The 20356-nt window shown below is 40.9% G+C and overlaps 1 protein-coding gene across 2 annotated transcripts in view; it reads left to right on the top strand.

Moving 5' to 3' along the window:
• Window positions 1-20356, top strand: part of FHL2 (four and a half LIM domains 2) — a 36788-nt gene that overhangs the window by 7222 nt on the left and 9210 nt on the right. Inside the window, exons 1-2 of one of the 2 annotated variants that reach the window (XM_057369471.1) lie at window positions 5864-6055; window positions 16776-16955. In XM_057369471.1, the coding sequence (XP_057225454.1) occupies window positions 16800-16955 (156 nt within the window). In that variant the 5' untranslated portion in view covers window positions 5864-6055; window positions 16776-16799. Of the gene's footprint in view, window positions 1-5863; window positions 6056-16775; window positions 16956-20356 lie in introns of those variants that run through there. The other variant, XM_057369470.1, reaches the window with a different exon arrangement.

The raw sequence follows: 20356 nt of genomic DNA, 5'->3' as shown, positions 1-20356 counted from the left end.
TGTTACATCTGTGTTTGACTGACAAAACTTTCACTCCTTTGACTTCAGATGTTGTGAAGTCCTCGTGTTAATCCTTAAGGACAAATTAGACAAAGATCTGCCAGGAATGAGTTAGACATTGTCACTTCTGCCTTGGAAATGAGTTAGATAAGTTCTTAAGGTGTCTGCCAACTGCTCAGTTATTCAAACCTCTCTGCTCAGAAGTTCCTCAGGCCTCTGGCTGCCTGATGAAGTGAAATGGCAGTCTCAAAGCTTGCTGTTGGTTCTTTCCAGAGGGTCATGACAGATATCAGGGATGCAGGCAGAAAAAGCGCTAAGGGGAGYAGAAGCAAATTTTACACACACAGAAGAAAGGTTTTGGAGAAAAAGCCATGAGCAGTTGGGCAGTGGGAGGGACAAGGACTATGGAAAGGGGATTTTGCCTAAAAATCCCAGCTGAAGTGTGCTGCTGGGAACACCGCAGGGAGTGTGAGCTATTTTTTACAGAATAGAAAATCTCTTGTGCTGTCAGAAACATGGAGTGATTTGGTTTTTGGAACAATCACAGTGTGTTTGTTTCTTGCATCTGGAACAGGGAATGCTAAATCATGATTACACTGAAATTAATAAATCCTAAATTAAGGGGTAGTATTTGCCAGCTCAGAACACCGGCAATTACTGCAACCTCTGTGCAGATCTRCCGGGGTAGGAAACCCAAAAGGCTCTTCCCATCCATTATATTGTGGCAGTCAATCCAGTGGAAAGAAAGGAGCAAGAGCTCCTCTGCATAGGTCTCTGCACCATCATTTAGAGTCTTCTGAAGACCCCTGGCCTGTTGGTGGGGTTTGTCTCTCTATCCCAAAGCATTTCCAAAGGCATGCCACCAAAATCTCTACCCTTGGTCACAGATGAACAAACCCTGAAGCTGAGGGGTTCAGAGAACACTTAAAATTCAAAGAAGTGTGAAGATGGCAAAGATCAAAATGTTTCRCTCTAGTTTCCTTAGAAATAAAGACACCATCTGCTCCTTAGTGAGGGGAAAGATGGAGAAAGAATGATAAGGAAAGTATGGGAAAAGACTATTCCATAAGAACTGTTGTCTTCTACTCTGTTACAACTCTTCATTATTTCTTCTTCACTCAGTTGGCAGCCTGTTGAGGGCTGTTCAGGGCAGCTGCCCCTCATGGTACAGACAGCTACTGCTTGGGGAGTTGTTTGATGGGCTGCCTTTATCTGCAATGGCTTTTTTTTTAGTCCATGAGGGCCCAGAATGGATCTTCTGAGAATGCTGCCTGTCCAGTGAAGGACCTGTCATTTCTGTAACACAGAGTCTCAGCTTTCCAATCTGTTGAAAACTCAGCTGTCAACAAGAAGGATTTTCCTTAGCAGATAYAATTTCTTTAAATCCTGGTTTGATTGTTGAAACTTCCTCTGGTGTTCTGTCTGCTCCTAAATTGAGCACCACTACACTCCTCCTCTATGATCAAATTGTGTTCCCCTGCACATCAGAGATAAAAGCTGTTTGTCTGCTCAGCTGCGAGAGAGGAAAGCAGAAGAAAAAGAGACACAGCTGTTTTTCTGCYTTTCATCCATTGCAAACCCTCTCTTACATCTCARTTGTCCACAGAGAGAAGGGCATGGGAGCAAATACACAGACAGTGACAGACCCCATGTTGATCAGTGTCTCACTGCCATATTAACTTTGGGAMATCTCTTTCAGGAGAGTAACTTTACAAAAAGTAATGAAATATTTGTCCAAATTTGCCTTAATGGTCTAAAATTCTCTCAGCTCCATCCCAGGCTATGCTATCACAGAGAAACACTTGGATTTKATCTCAGTTGTCTATCTTATCACAGAGCATCATACCATCCTTCTAAAGATAACTTTTCCTACGAAAAACAGAAGTTCTTTGATGCTACTGAATCATGGCACCTTTCTTTAAATTACTGAGGAAAATTGTTTCACACTCTATGTGAAAACTATTCAAACATATTAAGGGAGTGAACAGGGAAGGTTGTTTTTTATATGCAGGTTATATTGGAGTTTCTAAACCACTAATAATTTCACATTGATTTAGGCTAAACATCAATAATAGAAGTTCTGCATCCCAAAGCTGACAGACTTTCTCTGTCTGCCTTGATTGGGGTGGTTTTTGGGRATTGTCCAAAGATGTCTTCAATTCCTTCACCAGATCTGTGAAATCCTGATATTTCTTACCTGATGTGTCTTTCTGCTTGAGGTTCAAGTCCCCTAGGGGATGAAAGGAAGATCAGAGTATTACAAAAAAGCCTTGTGACTTGGAGACTACATTGGAAAAGAAAACACCTACTGAAAATATCTTTTTATCCYTTGCATATTCCTCATAATCTTGGGAAAAATACTTATCTGTGAGCATCTTATGAGAATGAAATTTCAGAAAGATTTGGTATTGCCTTGTTGTTATTTTAGGTTTAATGAACTAAAATCCAACATCTGCACTAGTCCACATTGCTGCCTAAGCAGTAGTGCCAAAAATAGCAGCTCTCCTAAATGCACCATCTCATATTCAATTGAAGCTTGAGTTACACAGATTCAAGCATCAAAAAGGGACTAGTTGAATTCTGATAAAGTAACTCAACAGTTTCCAGRATAAATTGGTGGAATAAGGAATAAGCCAGTAGCTTAACCATCTTCAAACCTAAACCTATATATTTTCCCCTCCCCTGCTCTCCCAGAGACACTGTATTTCTCTCTGTCTCAAACTGGGGGAAATAGAAATATTCCACTTCCAGCTGTCTCTTCCCACCACTTTTCTTTGCTCATTCTTTTCAGCCAGAAAAGGAGATAAGTGCTGAAATGATAGTTATTCCAGCATCAGCCCAGTAGCTGAAGTGAGACTTATGAAGGCTTGGTAAAATCATTCAGAAATCCTGCTATGAAAATGATCTTATTTCCATCTTTTTTTTTTTCCACATGGAGGTACAGCATTCTACACATAGAATTAACCTGTTAAACACAYGGACTACTGAAGGACAAGCAATATATGCTATGTAAATGTTATATACATGAGGAAAATTTGAACCATAAGATAAGTTTCTAAGTCACTGTATGGTACTGGCATTTCCACTCTAGTTTGGGCCCCCTATTAGAAGCACTGCCCCCTGTTTTCACTGCACTGACTCCTCTGAAGCCTTGAAGATGCCTGATTTCTGCTGGGTTAATCAGACAACCAATGAAGTAAATATATATATATATATGTATGTATATAGAAAAAGAAGAAGTGGGTAACATAATTAATTTTTTAGTGAAAGGGGCCCTGCCCTTTTCTTCTCATCTCTCTGAAAGTTAATGAAATTTGGGGTTTTCCCACCCACCCACACCTGTTGGATTTAGTTCTGGTGGGAAAAGGACTAGAGAGGGCTGCCAGTCACTGACAAATATTTATTTGCCAGATAAAATGTGGAGTGAATGGTCCTGAAGGAGGGTAAGAGGTCTGATGTTCCCTGCATCTTTCCTGGCAGTGTTTGATGGAATGCATACACCTCATCATGGGATGAAGGAAGGTGCTGCCTGGTAACCCTTCCTCATCCCTTTCACAGCTCCACACAGTCTTGATGTGGCTGCTGAGCATCAAGTCCCATAGTGAGAGCACAAATCAATGGGTTTTAAATTGGCAGAGGTTCTTCTGCTTTAAAGGAGTCAGAGGTGTTATATTAAATTAGATAAAAATTACCTTATCTTCCTTAAGTCAACYCAGACCTGCAACAGATTAACTAAATCATTTCAGCTGGAGCCAGTATATATTTGAACTTGTCTTGTATGTCCACAGACTTGCTGCAGTAGCTGTCAATGRACAGATGGGCAAATAAAAATATCATGGAAACTGAAAAAATCAATTAACACATTCAGCATGTTTAGTTTGTTTGGAAAAGTTTGGAAATAAACAGAATCAGATAGCCCACTTCTGATCACCTTCAAGGCTTTTTTTTCTTCTTTACGGGCACTACTAAATCAGAGCCAACATAAGAGCAGTAACTAAGATGGAAATAAATTATTATTGTTGTCGCTGCACAATAATTTAATCTAAAAGAAAAAGAAACTATTATTGTTGTTATGTTTATGGTCTAACTAAACTATTTTGCAAATTTGCTAAGATCTCACACATGAGTTTGGCTGTCTTGAGCTCCGTATTAGACAATGGAGCTAAAGAATAAAAAGATGAAATGTCTTGTCCAAAGGTATCCAACAAGTCACTGATGAGGTTGGAACCCAACCAGTAGATCTCCCAAAGTACAGGTGCAGCTCCGGGGTAGCTCATAGGTTCACTGAAAATTGTTCACTCTGTGGTTTAATTCATTTTACAGTGCCACTGCAAATGCAAGGGAAGAGTCAGGGACTCCCCATGTGTCTGGGGAGTGCAGCAGCTTTGATTTAAATAAGATTTAATTGCCATGGCATCCTTAATCCTGTATGCCCATTGTCTGTTCTCCAGGGCATGATGCCTGGGCTTGGAAAACTCAACCGCAAAGGTTGGATCAACTCACAAATARATCATTGTTGGTCATCAAAATAACTCAAATCTGTAAAAGAAATCTGGCTTCTTGTAGAAGAAATAGGAATAGTTCCTTCCCCACAATTTTATTCTGTGCTTTTCTGGATCTGGAGTAGCGCTGAGATCAGCTAACACATTTCATGCCCAGTCAAATCTGACTACTTCTGGGTGCACAAGAGTTCAGCAAGTACAGGTCAGGGTTCTGGCATAGATTTGTTTTGCAGGAGAAACCCTTATCTAGCCCATATGCACATCTACACCACTGCCCAGGCATGTGCCAGAGTCCAGTGACCAAAACAGGATCACCTTGCATCTTCTGGTAGCAAAACCGCAYGACTGTCTCAGGCTAATGGGCTTTACATTTTTATCCTTTTGGTTTTCCCTTAAGGTGTAAAGCATTCATATTAAAGCACCTCCCTTTGGCAAGCACCAGTCATTACTGAAGAATTACCCTGAAGTGCCTCCTCACCCTACCCCTCAAACTGCAGAAAGCAGATATCTCCCATGAGCTTCTGATCCAAATTCTTCCCTTTGGGAAGTTTCCCAGGACCCTCACTGTTTTGATTAGCAGTTTGTCTTTCTGCTAGAATGGTTGATAGATGAAATTGGATTTTGTAGCAGTTCCTGGTTATAGTAGGATTAATAATTCTSCCTCTTCTTACCATGTGCACACTGGCAGGGCTCTTGACTGGGTACTGAGCATGTGCTGAGACAATCTGTTCCTTTGGCTTTCTCTTACACAAAGATGGTTGGTTTTGATTTTAGCAATTTCTCCTTCTCGCTTTTCTTCTTTTTCCTGTCGATTATGGAAAAAAAAAAAAAAAGAGAAGGGTGGAGAGGAACTAGACTGGGGCAATGCTCTTAAAGAAATGCCTGCACACTTGGTCTTTGTAAGAATGTGCACTTCTCCGCAAAGAAGAAGAGACACAGGTTGTTCACTCTTCTTTGGCAAGACATTAAGCAKGCAAAACGACCAAAGCAAATAAAGCCTCGTACCAATTTTGACCAAGGATTTCACTCTCTCAGCCAGGTGAAGAGCCTTACAAATGTTTGGGCTTGAGCTGCTGTAAAACCTCTCCTTCTGTAAAGAGCGAGCCTCGGATCTAGCAAAGCCATTTTATTAATAAGCATCAGGGGTTTAGAGAAACAAAGGCTGGAGGAGGGGAGAGGGAGCCTTATTTTAGGAAGGGGGCCAAGAAAGACAAGATGTTTAGGAGGGGGAAGTATTGACACCCTTGGAATAGAGAAAGTGTCGAATGCCAGCTGCAGAGCGCCTAAAAGAATGAGAGGCTCCGATGCTTTTGTCTCCTTATATGGTAAAATGATAGCGAGGGGTTTCACTAGGCTGGGGAAGGCAGCAGCTCTTTCCACACAGCACTGACTGCAGAGCTGGAATCGGGAGAGCTCTGTGCAGGCAGGAAAGCCCCAGCTGGCTGTCCAGCTCTCCGCTGCAAGCAGGCCARTGTGCTCTGTGCACATTTGTTAATGGATGTGACCCCCTGTCCCCGCTCCGGGAGGTGGCATTAACTGCCCGCTGCTGCTCTGTAAGTAAATACCCCTTTTTTCCCTTTCCACCACCCACAGAACATATCTTTGAAGGTGTCGCTTTGAACAAAGGGTGCAGAGAGGAGGAGAGGGCTGTTTAATGCCCCAGTGGGTTGTTGGGGAAGGATGCGAGGAGAGAGATTGCCGGGTCTCCTTTCTCCTGAGTGCACGGGGAGGGGTGCGAAGAGGAGAAAGACAAATTTCTCATCACGGCAATTACTGCTGCATGTCCGTCAGTAAAGTGACACATCAGCGAGCTGATGAAGCGCTGGGTCTTTTCATGTGTAACTATTTTTAATGACTGTTTTGTGCTGCGTGCCTAATCCACTGGGGAGGTGATAAAAAGTAGAAGATGAGGTCTTAGATTCCTTACACCTCCGTGCACTCCTGCTGCCGMGCTCAACAAAGGAGCATTTTTGCACTGTAGCAAGAGCAGATGCACATGAAACAAAGGTAGCCTTTCCTCTCTGCAAACAGTGTGGGCAGATTTTGTATGGGAAAAAAGGGGAGCCATCAGCACGGTGTTTCTTCTTTTTATGTGGAGAGAATAAATTAGAATACAAATCCCAAYTAATAGCTCTGCGTTCCTTCTTTTTGYGCTTCTCCTCTGTGTGCATGTGTGTGCAGCCACAATAACCCAGTCTTTACTGTGTGCTAATGTGGATTTCTCTGTGTACATAATAAAGGAAATACTAACTTTCATTGCATTGGTGGCTACTCCAAACTTTCTGCTTCCCCCAAGGGATACGGCKTTTGTTTAGTTGACCAGATACCTGCATAATTCAGCTTTGCTGTGTACARAGACACACAAAGTCACGAGAAAGCAAACCTCATAAAATATATCCACCAGCTAGTCGGTCAGTGTGTGATTGTTGCTCCCCTGACTCCAATCTAGAGGTGCATTAACTAAGATTGCTAATKGACACTGAGATTGCCAGGGTCAGTAGCTGTAACATTTATTGATGGCTGTGCATATTTATGTGTTGTCTTGAATAGGAATTATTCTAAAAGGGACCAACATAAGCCTGTGTTATTAGACACATAAATGAATCCAAATGTGCAAGAATTTTGCAATTAAGGTCGTGTCTGGGTTTCTGCTGTGAACCCTATTTTCATCAACGCATAAGTTTATGGGATTCTCAGCTTTCTTGCCAAAACCTTCTGTGCCTTTTATCAGCCAGATGGTGAACTTTGAAAATGATTGCTTCAGGCATTTGGATATGGAAAGCAATAAAAATTGTCTATATTGGTTTATTTTATAAAAATTCRTGTCCATTTTGTACACCTGTAGATATACCTGGGAAAGGATGGATTCTAAAGGCTGCTTTTTCAATAGAATCTGAACACTTCTTGGTCACATTTGGAGAAAAGTTTTTAAAAAGTATATGAGTTGCTATATTGAAAACTCAGTTCCTGACACACCATAGTGTCACTATCAGAATCRAACAAGAGCACCACTAAAAACTGTCTTTTACCATAGCCATAGCATGGATAATGATCTCTGGCTTGTGAGCCAACATGTAGTTTGGGTGAGTGGGGCAGCTGAAAAGTCACAAAATGCCATTGTTGAGAAATAAAATTTGTAAAAGTTAGATTTCCACCTGACATCTCCATCTAACTAGCACACCTGAGGCTAGGGGATGGACCAGTTCTTGTGGTCTCTTAAAAAAAAAGCCCAAGATGGCTAAAGTTCTGTGATAAAATATAGTTATTTTTGGTTCTCACCATTCTGCCAAATGTGCTCCCATGGGAATCAGCAGGGCTACATATGCCAGTACCAAATAGTCACTTCCAGGTGGTTTAGATTTACTGGAAAATATAACTAGTTTTTATCAAATCACTGTTATCGCAGTGGCTATACTGTGTCAGATATTTGTCCATGTGAAGCTCCCACCATGAAAAATATGCAAAAACATGGTGATTCCCAGCTGAAGCATTCAGGTACAAATAATGATCTGTTTCACACCTATAATTATACTGTTTCTTAGAGAAGTCTGGGGATAGCACTTTCCCTGAAATGAYATCTTTCCCGTCCATACAGACATCAGCTCTCCCAGATGGCATGCCTTGCATTAGAAAAGAGATCAGACAACTTTGATCACACACAACACAGTCTGCCAGGATTCCATCATGCTTTGAACATCCAAAACTAAAAAAAAAGAAAAAATAACCCCAAAACATTGGTGACAAAGAACAGCTCCTACAATTGTAAGGAATAGCGATGCTTTCTGCTAYATTGCACTGCAAATTCAAGCTTTCATCCCTAAAGAAAGGGATGAGGAGGGCTGCAAAGACCTAAATTCACAAGACACCCCTGTCTCAGTTCTCCAGGGCATTGAGCCCTGCTCCTCAGAGCCAAGCAATGGCTGATGTCCTCACTGCTGATGTTCTCACCTCCCTGGCTTGCCTCATCTCACAGGGACCAGTACATTCAGTTAAAGGAAGGTCAGACAAGTCAGATARTCCTGTTGCTGCTGGCCAGCAGGCTTACACTCTTTCAAGGTCCCCATCGACCAGTGACATTCAGGTCTAAGTCTCATTCACRTTTCTCTGGTGGATAAATCTGACCTGAGCATCTCTGGACAAACTCTGGATGGTGTAGTGTTGTAGGCAATCATCTTCCCTCACTCGGGTACTGCTTCAGAGATTGGGGGAATCTCATAATTTGCATTTTTAGACTGATTAATTCTAATGATGTAATTTTAATATTTCATTTACATATGCACAGTTATTTGTGATGCAGATTCACCCCAAGTGAGAGTGTGAAATGGCARGGTAATGACAGGTTTCATGAAAATAAATCTTGGATGCATTGACAGCCACTGAAGCATTAACATCTCAACAATATTAATTAGCTATATATAGAGAGAATTTGATTACAAACCACTAGAGCCTTCTTCTAAGGATGAAGATCAAAATACTCATGCCGGGTGAAAAAGTTACAATCCTAATTTTGTTCCTTTTCACATACCCTTCTGTATTATATTGGATTATATCAACTATGATGATGAAWGGTTACTGTACATATAATAATATGCTGTCAGAGGAATGCAGGTGAGCATAACACTGACATAAGCATATTCCCTGCTCCCTTTCACAGGGAATTTTCAAATTTAAACTTTCAAATATATCAACCACCASAGAGCAAGGTCTAGGGTGTGATGGTGTGAAATAGTTCTGGACCCTTGGCAAGCACAAGCATAAGGGCTCAAAACCCACCCCACTTTCTTCACTTCATCTTGCATAAAAAAGCAGGGAGTTGCAAAAAGCCSTGAAATACCTGTAAGCATTTACAGACATATTTTGTCATTTCTCTGAAGCACGCTTGAGATTTAGAGCAGAAGTGTCTTCAGAGACCATGATCTTGCCTTTGATGAACTCCACCTCTCTGTACGTGCTTTGCATCTCTCCATGGTGGACTGAACATCTTCCTTCTTCTGATAGAAACAATCTTGCCCACAAAAAGATTGCCTATGTCCTTGTTCCGAGGCTCTTTACACCTTTCTGTGCTTTCTTCTGTACCTCTCACTCACCACAGGTACTTCAGTTCAACCCTAGCAGATGTTCTCTTGGCTCTCTGAGTCCAGTCTGTTTTTGTGCCCTGGGTAGTAGTACAGCAAAAATTGGGAACATGACTGCATGGTAGCACATGGCATTTCTGGGTATTTTTACCTTAAAGTCTAATTTCTCTGAGATTAGCAGTGTTCCTCTCAATAAGAGAAGGCAATCCTTTCTAGGAAAACAAACTTTTGTTGGAGTTTAGTGACTGCAGACATTTAGATTATACACTACTTATGCAGGTTGGTGCCAGAAATAATAATAAAGTTTATTAATCTTATACTATTTTTCCTTTATCTTTTTCAGTTATCTGCTTAAATGTTCTTATCAGAAATATCATTTTTTATGCTTAAGTAGTACCAAGTATTTGACCTCTGAGCAAGCATTTGCTTATTCTGCAAAAGAAAGGAGGACAGCAATTTCAAAAGGCTTTAAAATGGAAAATAAGAACAAGCCTTTCCACTTGAACTGTGCCTTTCCTTGCTGTGGCAGATTGAAGTCATGTTTCATGTTATTTCAATGGGCTCCTTTTGTAATTGAAATACATGCAGGGATATTGGTGAGGCCATACATCCTCCAGGCATTTCAGTATCAGCCTGAGGTAACTGTAAATGGTGTGGGGGACGCTCTCAAAGTGCCAGTGCTCAGTTCCTCTGTGGCATTTGTAGACACTGCCATTGGTTCTTGCTCTACTGTGGAGTGGCTTTAGACTGGAGCAGATCTTTATTGACTGCCAAACATAGCAAACCACACAGAACCCACAGGTGGAATGTTCCTTCTCCACTACTATAACTGGGATTACTTCAGTCAGGCACATGAGGAACCTTGCCACACAAGAAATTTTTTCTGCTTGCATTTCTGTTTTATTTATGTTCTGCTAAGGAATACAATCTTAACCAGCACAATATCCACTTTCCAATTCATAATAGGCTGGCTGTGCAATCCAGACAGGAACCAGGTATGCTTTGGTTATGTGCATATGTTAATGCAGTCTGCCTGGTCAGRAAATTGCTCTAAAGAGTTAAAAAAGGCTCTAAAAAGCGATATCAAAATGTTATACCATAGGCAAAATAAGTCAGTCATTTCAAAGGAAGSTAAGACCTTGGAAAAATCTAAATGTAATTTTGAAGAATATTTTTGACTTTATTAAAAATTAAACCTTTTTCTTCTTTAAATAGATTTTAAAATTTATCATCTAAAGGCAGGACTGGGATATTTTACTTGGGGTCAAGCTTTTACTGGTTTTTGTTATTATTACTATTATTTTCAAATATCAAACCATTTTTTCCTGGCTTTTCCTGAAGATCTTCTGAGAGATCTTTGAATATCTACTCTGAGCTTAAAAAAACAGCAGTGGACACCTCTGTAACTGAGTACTTCTAATGTCCTAACCTTGATGTGGGCACTGAGCTTATAAACGGGGCTGTTCTGGGAGAGAAATTACTTGTCATAAGGGCCTTGGTTTCTTGAAGAAAAGGTGCCAGATTCTTTTGATGTGCTTACTTCAGRACTCCTCTTCCATAGCAGCAGCAAGAAAAAAAGAGCTTCTTCTTCTTCTCAACTTAAAAATTTAAAAGAGAAGGAACATGGCCATGTCTGCCTAAGYATTCCTGTCTCATTTACAAACTAAGCATGAACCCCAGATCAGCTCTCTCATAGCCTTGTCAGCCTTTGCATTGGCCACCTTTAGTGTAAGGCAGCAAATGTTCTTCTGTGGCCCATGGAGGGACACCTTTGGAACATCAGCTGGTTTGTCCCCCCATGGCCAGGAGCTGGTTTGTCCCCCCATGGCCAGGAGCTGGTTTGTCCCCCCATGGCCAGGAGCTGGCTTATCCCCCATGGCCAGGAGCTGGTTTGTCCTCCCATGGCCAGGAGCTGGTTTGTCCCCCCATGGCCAGGAGCTGGTTTGTCCCCCCATGGCCAGGAGCTGGCTCGTCCCCATGGCCAGGAGCTGGTTTGTCCCCCATGGCCAGGAGCTGGCTTGTCCCCCCATGGCCAGGAGCTGCTCCTGAAGGGTCACAGCTCCGAGCAACTCAAAGCATCAATGCTTGTCCTATGGCCAGCAATCCCTCCAAGCAGTCAGGTTCCCTTTGCTCCATGGTGACAGTGTTTGTGGGCACTCATGCCATGACAAAGAGGATAAGATACACCTGGACAGCCAAACAAAGAGGGCTACCAGCACTTAATGTGTTTTAGTAAATCTGAACACTCAGGAGAGCTTTGAGTGTCCCCGGTGTGCATCTGCACCAGCTAACTTTCACACACTGGGGTTCAGGTGAATTCTGACTATACACAACTTTTCCCCACCCCTCACCACTCATCAGTACAAGAAGAAAATGSCTATTTCTTCTTTTCATAAAGTAAACTAAAATGAAATAAAATTCTATTTCCCCCTTTTCCCCTTACATGGCCTTATGATCTGGTTTGGAAAGACGCTTAAGTCTTCCAAGGGTGTGTTGCTGCAACAAGATGATAGATAATGAATGTGATAAGAAAAGCTGAGTTACAGGGAAAAAAATCACCTCTTGCCAAGAAGACCATCATAGTTTGAACTGTTAGGTCATGATTGTAAATAATTTCATGCATTTTAGCCTTTATAGCATTAACACAAATTGTTTCCAAATGCTCTAGACCTGCATGGCTCATGTCACTGGACTTGCCAGACACAAATCTTCCCTCCTCAGGAGAAGCGAAATAAACAGATAGATAGAAAATACTCCATKTGCACTGCTCTTCTGGAAAAATAGTCAGGTGGTAGAAGTGTGTGTACATCTTGAAGGAAGACCTTTTATTTCCTGTGCAGAAGGCTAACARGACATCCTGATCCAGGGGCATAAGTAGAGAGAACCCCAGCACTACTGACCTAAATAGGACAACAAGTCCCCCTTCAGCATCTAGAGAGGTTTAATTTTGTTAAGACACTGTTACAACAAGAAATCAGAGTTTCACCGAATAAACTAAATAACTCCCACATGTTTTAGATAGTTTCCCTTGGCCTCCTTCTCTTATGCATGTGCATCTGCACCTCTCAGCACTCAACAGCCCTTAGGAAGAGTTGAAATAAGAGATGCACAGAAAATCATTTATTAGGCATGCAGACATAGCATAGAAAAGGCAGGCAAGGTCTGCATTATCAGTAGTCAATAGTGTCTAGGGGAACACTGGATAATTTCTTAATGACATGACGAGCCCTAGTATTTACAAGGTAATATGATAACTTTTGGAATTGCTGCTAGTAAAGTGAGGCTCAGCCAACAGGGGAAGAAGAAGAAAGAAGCACAGATTTTAAGTCAGTCTACTAACTTTTTGGTAATTTTCCTGCCAATTCTTACTTCCTGGGAGACAGTGTGGGTAGTACTAACACTTGGTGTAAGCTGTAGCTTCCAACAGAAAGCTCTTTTCGTTTTGGAGATGTACTTGTTATGTCTGATGCTGTAGGAGGGAGACTGAATGGCAGAAAAAATCAGTTTCTCCTTCATGATAATGTTGAGAGCAATAAAAAAAAAAAAAAAACATAAGTATAAAATGACTACAGCGATAAAATCTAAATACTTTTTTACCACAAAGAGGTGCAATAATGATGAGCTTCTGTCCCACAGTGCTTTACAGTCAACAATTATCAAACACAACAGGAAGAAATAGATCAATGACAAGGAGGTTGAATTGTATTTGTGTCCCTCCACAACTTACAAGTCTCCTGTTTTGTTTTGTTTTTTCCCTTAAAGCCCAAACCAGTGCATAAAGCCTGCACTAAGTTAAACATGAAAGGTTTTTATATATCAAGAATCAATGGAATGACAACATAAAGAATCCTGTGTACAAAGTGACAGTCAAAAATATTGCTCAGTATGAGTTCACAGCTCTTGATTGTAAGACAGCAGTGAAATAATTTGTTTGAAATTCCTGCTAATATTTAGCAGATTGGACCCATGATAACYTTACATTTTATTCTCTCTGGAGCAGAAAAAAGCCTGTACAATATTCTCAAAATACCACATAGTAGATAATGAGTTCCAACCCAAGGCCTGGRTTTAAACAGCCTGGGATTTGGGATGCTTCAGCCTGAATTCCAGCTTACTGAATGAAACCACATGAACTTGAATTCCTATCTTTAMGAGATATTGGATACAAAATCGGTCCCAGATCCAATAAAAGATTCACAAAACTAAAACCAAAATTGAGATCTTAGAAAATTTTCTTTTTTATCTTTCAATTGCCCAAATCTCTGGAGCTGTCCCTTCAATGTCTTCATAGAGCAGAGTTCATCCCTAAATCTGAGATGCAGAAATGAGGACTGCCTCTTCCTGCTCAGGRTGAGGGGGACAATCCACTGTGACAATCTTAGAGCACATTTAACAAAACCATTTCCCTTACAGGACAGGAAGGCAGTGCACAGGTATTTTCTGAAATAGTGCRGCAACAATTAAATAATTGCTGAATTATTTTGAGTTGTTGAATTATTACACTATTATACAAATTATTAATTGAATACATCACAAAATGCTTGCCTCTGCTCCTGCGAAATGCATCCAGAAGACAATGCAGCACTCAAGATGGAAAGTCCTGGGACCAAGAGAAAGGAATGTCCACCTCTAAGTGAAGAGTCCATCTTCCAGTCCACACTTTTATGTGTTACATTTAGCAGATTTAGGATGAAATGGTATAAACCTGTAAAGGAATAACAATCTATAATTTTTGCTTTTACAYATCATCATTGCAGAGAAATTTTTCAATCTTCAGTATCACATCTACTTTTAATTCAGGGCTAGAARCAGCAGATTCTGAAGAAAGGTGACAAATGCAAGTTCATAAGTGGTTTCTGCTCACACTTTAACTTAGCAATAACGCACATTAAATGGGAAACAAAATCCTATCATTTGGAAACAAAAATCTAGTAAAGCCTGGTAAAAAGTACAGGTTTCTGTCCTAAATACAGACTATTTGAGCAAAAGCTATCCCTCCTCTTAGACTTAGTCATACAKCTACACATGTAACTGGGTGTACATTGGTCTGATCCCATTCATTTTGCTGAAATTACTCCAGAAGGAAATTATGGCCTGTCTAGTTCTTTCCTGGGAAAGCCCAAACATATTGTAGGCTAGGGGTGTAAACAAAAGATTCAAAACAGAGAGGAAAATCTATGATCAGCTTTTAAGTGCTTTGGTAAAGACTACACCTCTACTTCAAGACAGGAATAACTTGCCAGAAGCAATTGTTAAGGAAATGCCCCTCTGTATTGTCCCTGATCTCCTGCCTTATACTTCCACTGCCTTTTACATGCTGCTGCTGGYGATGGGCAGGAGAGGAGCCCTGGGTAGTCATTGCACTTCTCTCTCCAGCATTTCTTCCTAATTTCTGTCTTATGAATCCTGTGATCCTCTCTGCTCCTTAAGCACAAAGGGCAAGGTACAAACTCCCAGCTCCCCTTTGGGATAAGGATGTTGATTAGTTCCTAAAACATCTTTAAGGCCAAAGCTGTTGCTCTGCTAGTCCTGGGTTATCARGAACACAGATGAACAGCTGCCAGGACTTGTGCTTCCTCCAAGCACATTTTTGGGGTTTGGTGGTTTGGTTCTCTTCTTTAGCAGTTACTTGGAGTTCATAAGACTTTCCAACAGCTGAGACATCCTGCTTCACACATATGAAAACACTCACCCCCTCAGTCTGTGCTAGTCACCACACAGTTCAGCAGYTGATTGACCATTAAAAAAAAAAGGCCTTCTAGACATCAAAATAAAGTTTTTCCATTCAGATAGCCCTAAGACTTTAATCACATCCCAGCTAGACAGAATGAAAGATAATAATAAAAACTGGAGGAAAACTCAGGATTTCAGAATACCCTATGGGTGACTCCCACTGCCAGAAGGAGTGGACAAACTCCAGAATCCAGTGACCTGTGCCAAGAACACTAAGCAAGTAATATTTTGTTTAAAAGTGTGGGCTGATGTTGGCAAAAGGACTGCAGCTGCTGTAAATGTCACTTGTGCATGAAAGACAGAGGTAGCCACTTAAGCTATTAGCATTCAAAACATTTAAGGATTTATAGATCAAATGTGGCTTAAAGAGGAGATGCAGCCTGGCAGGCAGTGAAGAKCATGCAGTTCAGGTGGCACGTACTTTCTGCTTGGGAAATTCCCTTTCCTAAGCAGGCAGCTATGCCCTGCCCCAGCTGTAACCTCCAAATAGATTTCGGGTGCAACACATACTGCAAGCCTCAGGTTAAGAAACAAGGTGATGACTCTAATGAAAGCCAAAATAAATTGTCCCAGGCAATAATAAATATTCATGTAGTTAATCAAAGGCATTTGTGTCATCGCTGCTTGTGTGTGCATCCAGAAAATGATAGAGACATAAAACCTGAGGAGCAAACAGAAATCGTCCCTTATTCAGACAATATGAAACAGGTTCATCAGACATCATATACAGGTTCTGCTGCTTTTTCCAGTCCATAATCATTGTTTGATATTTGACTGAGCCAGGACAGCCATCTCCCATTTATGTTCAATTCCTACAGCTGTAGGATAAGTCATTGAGTTGCATCAGAGGAGAATCAGACACAATCACTGACCCTACACCTGCCGTGCCCACAGTCCCATGGATGAGCAGAAAGGGAGGGTGGTGTCTGCCTATGGGGCAAAGATTGCCAGACCCTGGCTTGCTGAGAATGCAGAGAATGAAGGTGCAGAAGCACATTACAGTGGTGCCTGATAGGCTGCCCATGACTAAAGTCTGCTGGCAATGTAAACCTCTGTCTTGACTTATTCAGGAGACACTGCTTCTGAAGATTAGCTGGCTTATCCTCTTAATAGACTTGACTCCCTCTGTCCTCTAGAGAGACACCTTCTTGTTTGGGATCTATAGGTCAAATTCCATTCACAAATCCCATGGGRATTCTTCAGACTCAGGGTTTACTCCTCCCTCTCACCTCCAACACTAGGTTTGGCAGAAGATGGATCAGCAGATGACTAAAGTAGATGGGCTGTTGTCATTGCCCTGCACTGCAAAATTTATAGTCCGGTTTCTTCCTATTGTGCTCATTTATTTGATTGAAAGTTKGATTAAAACTGATGTACAATGTGATAAACAAGAGCTGATAAACCTTCCCTGSGGGATTGCATCAAGTGTAGCTCAGTCTGACATGTGCCTGCTCCTGCCTTCCAGGATAGCTGGACTCCAGACACCAACATGACGGAACGCTTTGACTGCCACTACTGCAAAGAGTCCCTGTTTGGCAAGAAGTACATCCTGAAGGAGGACAGYCCCTACTGTGTGAAATGCTATGAAAATCTTTATTCCAACACCTGCGAAGAATGCAGAAAACCTATTGGCGCTGACTGCAAGGTATGCTGGATTTGTGTCTTGTTACAGAAATCTTGACAGAACAGTCTAGATACAGAGCTCTGAGACCTGGAAAGATCCAGCCTAACAGCTACACGGGGGTTTCTTTTGATGGGAGAGCACATTTTCTGGAGCCCTGTATCTGTTTGGTATTGTTTCCCTCCACAAACCCTTCTTTACCAGGCATGGTAAGAGAAATGCGTTGCTGTTAGGCACAGAGTGATCTGATGCTCTGATGTAAGAATTTCTCTTTAACTCATTGGGAGAGCCTGTCCTCTGTGCCACCTAGGATCTGGAAGGGTGACTGAAGCTGGTTTTGCCTACTTTTGGGTCAGAGGGAGCTAAGCCACTGCTGGCTTTGTGTGACCACACTTCYGTGGTCATCAAGAGACAAGAAACCCTCAAGAAAAGGTGCCAACTTGGAGATCACAGAAATCCAGCTAATGCTGACCCAAGTAATAAATCAGTTAGAAAGTTAGAAAAATTAGCCTTTTAAATACAGAATGATGATTGTGAAGTGTTASCAAAGAATGGGGTGGACAGAGCAGAGGCTCTGCTTGATTGAGTTATGCACTGTTACAACACATGGAAACACCTGCCCGGTGCAGACCAGGTGCAGGCGCCTGCATTTCTTTTAAATTAACCAAAACAGTTGGAGCTGATTTCAGTTTCATCCTGCCTGAATGAGGACAGATGAGCCAGCCAGCGAAGTGTCTATTGGACTGCTACCAACAGACCTCATCTGATAGACATCCTCCTTGCACAGAATTGACCTGTTCCAAGTTGGGCAAGATTTTCACTGACAGAGTGATTGTAGAAGCACTGCAATTTTTATTGCATGACCATAGGATTCTTCACTGACACAAGGAGATTTGATATTTGATTTTCCACATTGCTGATCCATACCTCTAGAAGCACCAATTAATTCCTACCCCTGCTACTCAATCTCTAGTTCGGAGAYACAAAAATATATGCTTACTCAGATTGGAAAAAATAAATGTCTCATATCTTCCAAATTGATCTATGACACCCTATTGGCAAAACAGTAGGAAAGTCCCTTTCACAAGCCTTAAAAAGGTAAAAATGTTTCACTAYCAAGACAGGGAACTGGCAATAGTCTGTAAGGAGGTATAAAATTGCCAGCTTTCCTACGGCTCATAAATATTCAGGTTAGAGAAGAGATACAGCTGGCCTGGCCTGACCTGAAAAAGCAAAATATTTCTGTCCCATTCCAGAATGTGCTTTTGTTTTAAGGTCTCTTTCTAATCCCCTGAGAAGATATTTCCATGTGTTGATAGTCAAGAATTTAAAAACTTGGACCAGCTTCAACAAATCTCGGTCAAAGTATTCAGCAATTAATCGGGCTGAACTTTTCAACCCGGATTTATGGATTTAGGGAGTGTGGGTGTTATCCGATATACTGCTTTTCATTACTTTTAAGAAAGACACTCTAATATCAGCTAGAAAAAAAAAAAAAGAAAAATCCCCAACTGTCTGCAATCTAAGAATATTTTATATATGTWAAGAACCAGGACTATATGTGGAAAACACCACCAAGAGATAGTAAATAAAGATTTCTTAAAGAGAGATAAAGTGTGCCAAAAACAAACATGTCTTTTTTTCTTTCTGTGACTACTGTTTGTGCCTGCCCATGTTTTATGCTGTAGCTCTTGAAGCTGTTGACCAATGTTAACAAAAGTCTGACAGATGGATAAAAGTTGAAACTTAAATTCCTACAAGTTTTCTGAAAAAAAACATGTTTGGGTAGAAAAAAAGATCCCATGAGTGCTCTCATTGAGACGAAAACTAGAGTATTTTTTCCATGACAGTAACAGACACTAGAAAACATATTTGAGAGAGTTCTTACAAGAAGATAAATTTCAGATGAAGTGTGTGCAATGTATGACTGAGCATAATTCAGCCATGAAACAGTAAAAAAAATCAGGCTTCCTCTCCTCATTAAACTGTATGTATGCAGAGGTAAATAAATACATGAGAAATACAYACACAAACACACACATATGTATGCATTCATTTTTATRTAAATCTTTTTACACATTGCATTTACTTTTTCATGTGAACAAAGTAGATAAACYGTACTATGTTTGGGAATGAAACCAGCATTTTTATTACATGTATGAAATGGACTCCAATTTGTTTGCATGTTTGATATAAGCTAAAAATGCAGAATTTAGAACAAAAAACTTAATGAAGTGACAGAGTTATGAGAAAAGGTCACATMCAGGCCTCTGCATCTGGCAGTGGTCTCCACACTTACATCTGCATTACAACCTGAAAAGTTCCACATAGCTCTCACATCAAATCTTTCTTTGCAAGTCTCGTCTTGGCCACCATTATTTCTCTACACTGAGAAAAGCTTCACTGGGAACCAGATGGTCTTAATTTCTTTCTATCCCACCCTCCCAATTAAAGGCAACCCTCCTATAACTGACAGGGTTACACCAAAGTGGAACCACAGGTGTGGACAAGAGGACAGCCAGGTCTCTGTCTCTGACACTCCTGTAGTTTATCAGCAGGGGTGCATCAATTTACCTAAGCATCAATTTACCTAAGTTAAACTTAAGCCTCCTCAAACACTGCTAATACTCAAATTCTGACAGCACCAGGCTCTGAGAGGATGGAATTGACGCCAGATTTTCACACTGTTTTAGCTATAGCACAAAGAGCCCACAAGACAACAATTCTGTACAGAAATCTATTCTGAATTCAGATCAGGGGAAAAATTTCTTCACCATCTTTCTAGTTTTTATGATAGTATATGGGTAATGTAATAACTAATTTGTTCTTTATTTTAAAAGAACAAATCTTTTCCACCAATAGCCCCCAGARTGATAACATGTGTCTGAAAGACACMTTTGGGCACAGRCCATTTCATTAACTGGAACYGATTCAWGCTRATGATTATGAAACTTTCACAGAGAAATTAAAAGCTTCATATACTCAGTGGTAGGAGGCACCAGCAGGCAGTACAAAAATAATGCCATTTCTCTCACACCTATTATAAATTATCCRTATGCCAACAGGTTATTGGAGAAATTTACTTTTTCTAGAAAAAAACCAGCATTTTATTGGCTATGTCACTGGTGAACACTCATCACACCTACGGTTTCGTACTTCTTTCAGGAAATCCATCCATCATGTACCCATGTGCTTAACTGCTCAACATTTGGTTGACTCTGGCTTTTTTAATACTTTCCTTGCAGATCCTATGGTACAGAAACCATTGCAAATACAGGAAATACCTACAGTAATYCTGTGTTTAATGCAGTCCATAAGTTGCCTTTGGGAGACAGAAGGGGGTGAAAACTCTCTCTGTGAAATGTGAACATTAAACTATAAGTGGATTGTGAGATAAAGCTACTGTGCCAGCACGCAGGCCAAAA

Source organism: Malurus melanocephalus, unplaced genomic scaffold (genome assembly GCF_030028575.1).
Source record: "Malurus melanocephalus ecotype Western Australia unplaced genomic scaffold, MMel_1.1 scaffold_111, whole genome shotgun sequence".
Taxonomy (NCBI): domain Eukaryota; kingdom Metazoa; phylum Chordata; class Aves; order Passeriformes; family Maluridae; genus Malurus; species Malurus melanocephalus.
The sequence above is the reverse complement of the archived record's forward strand: the minus strand, read 5'-3'. Positions and strand labels throughout refer to the sequence as shown.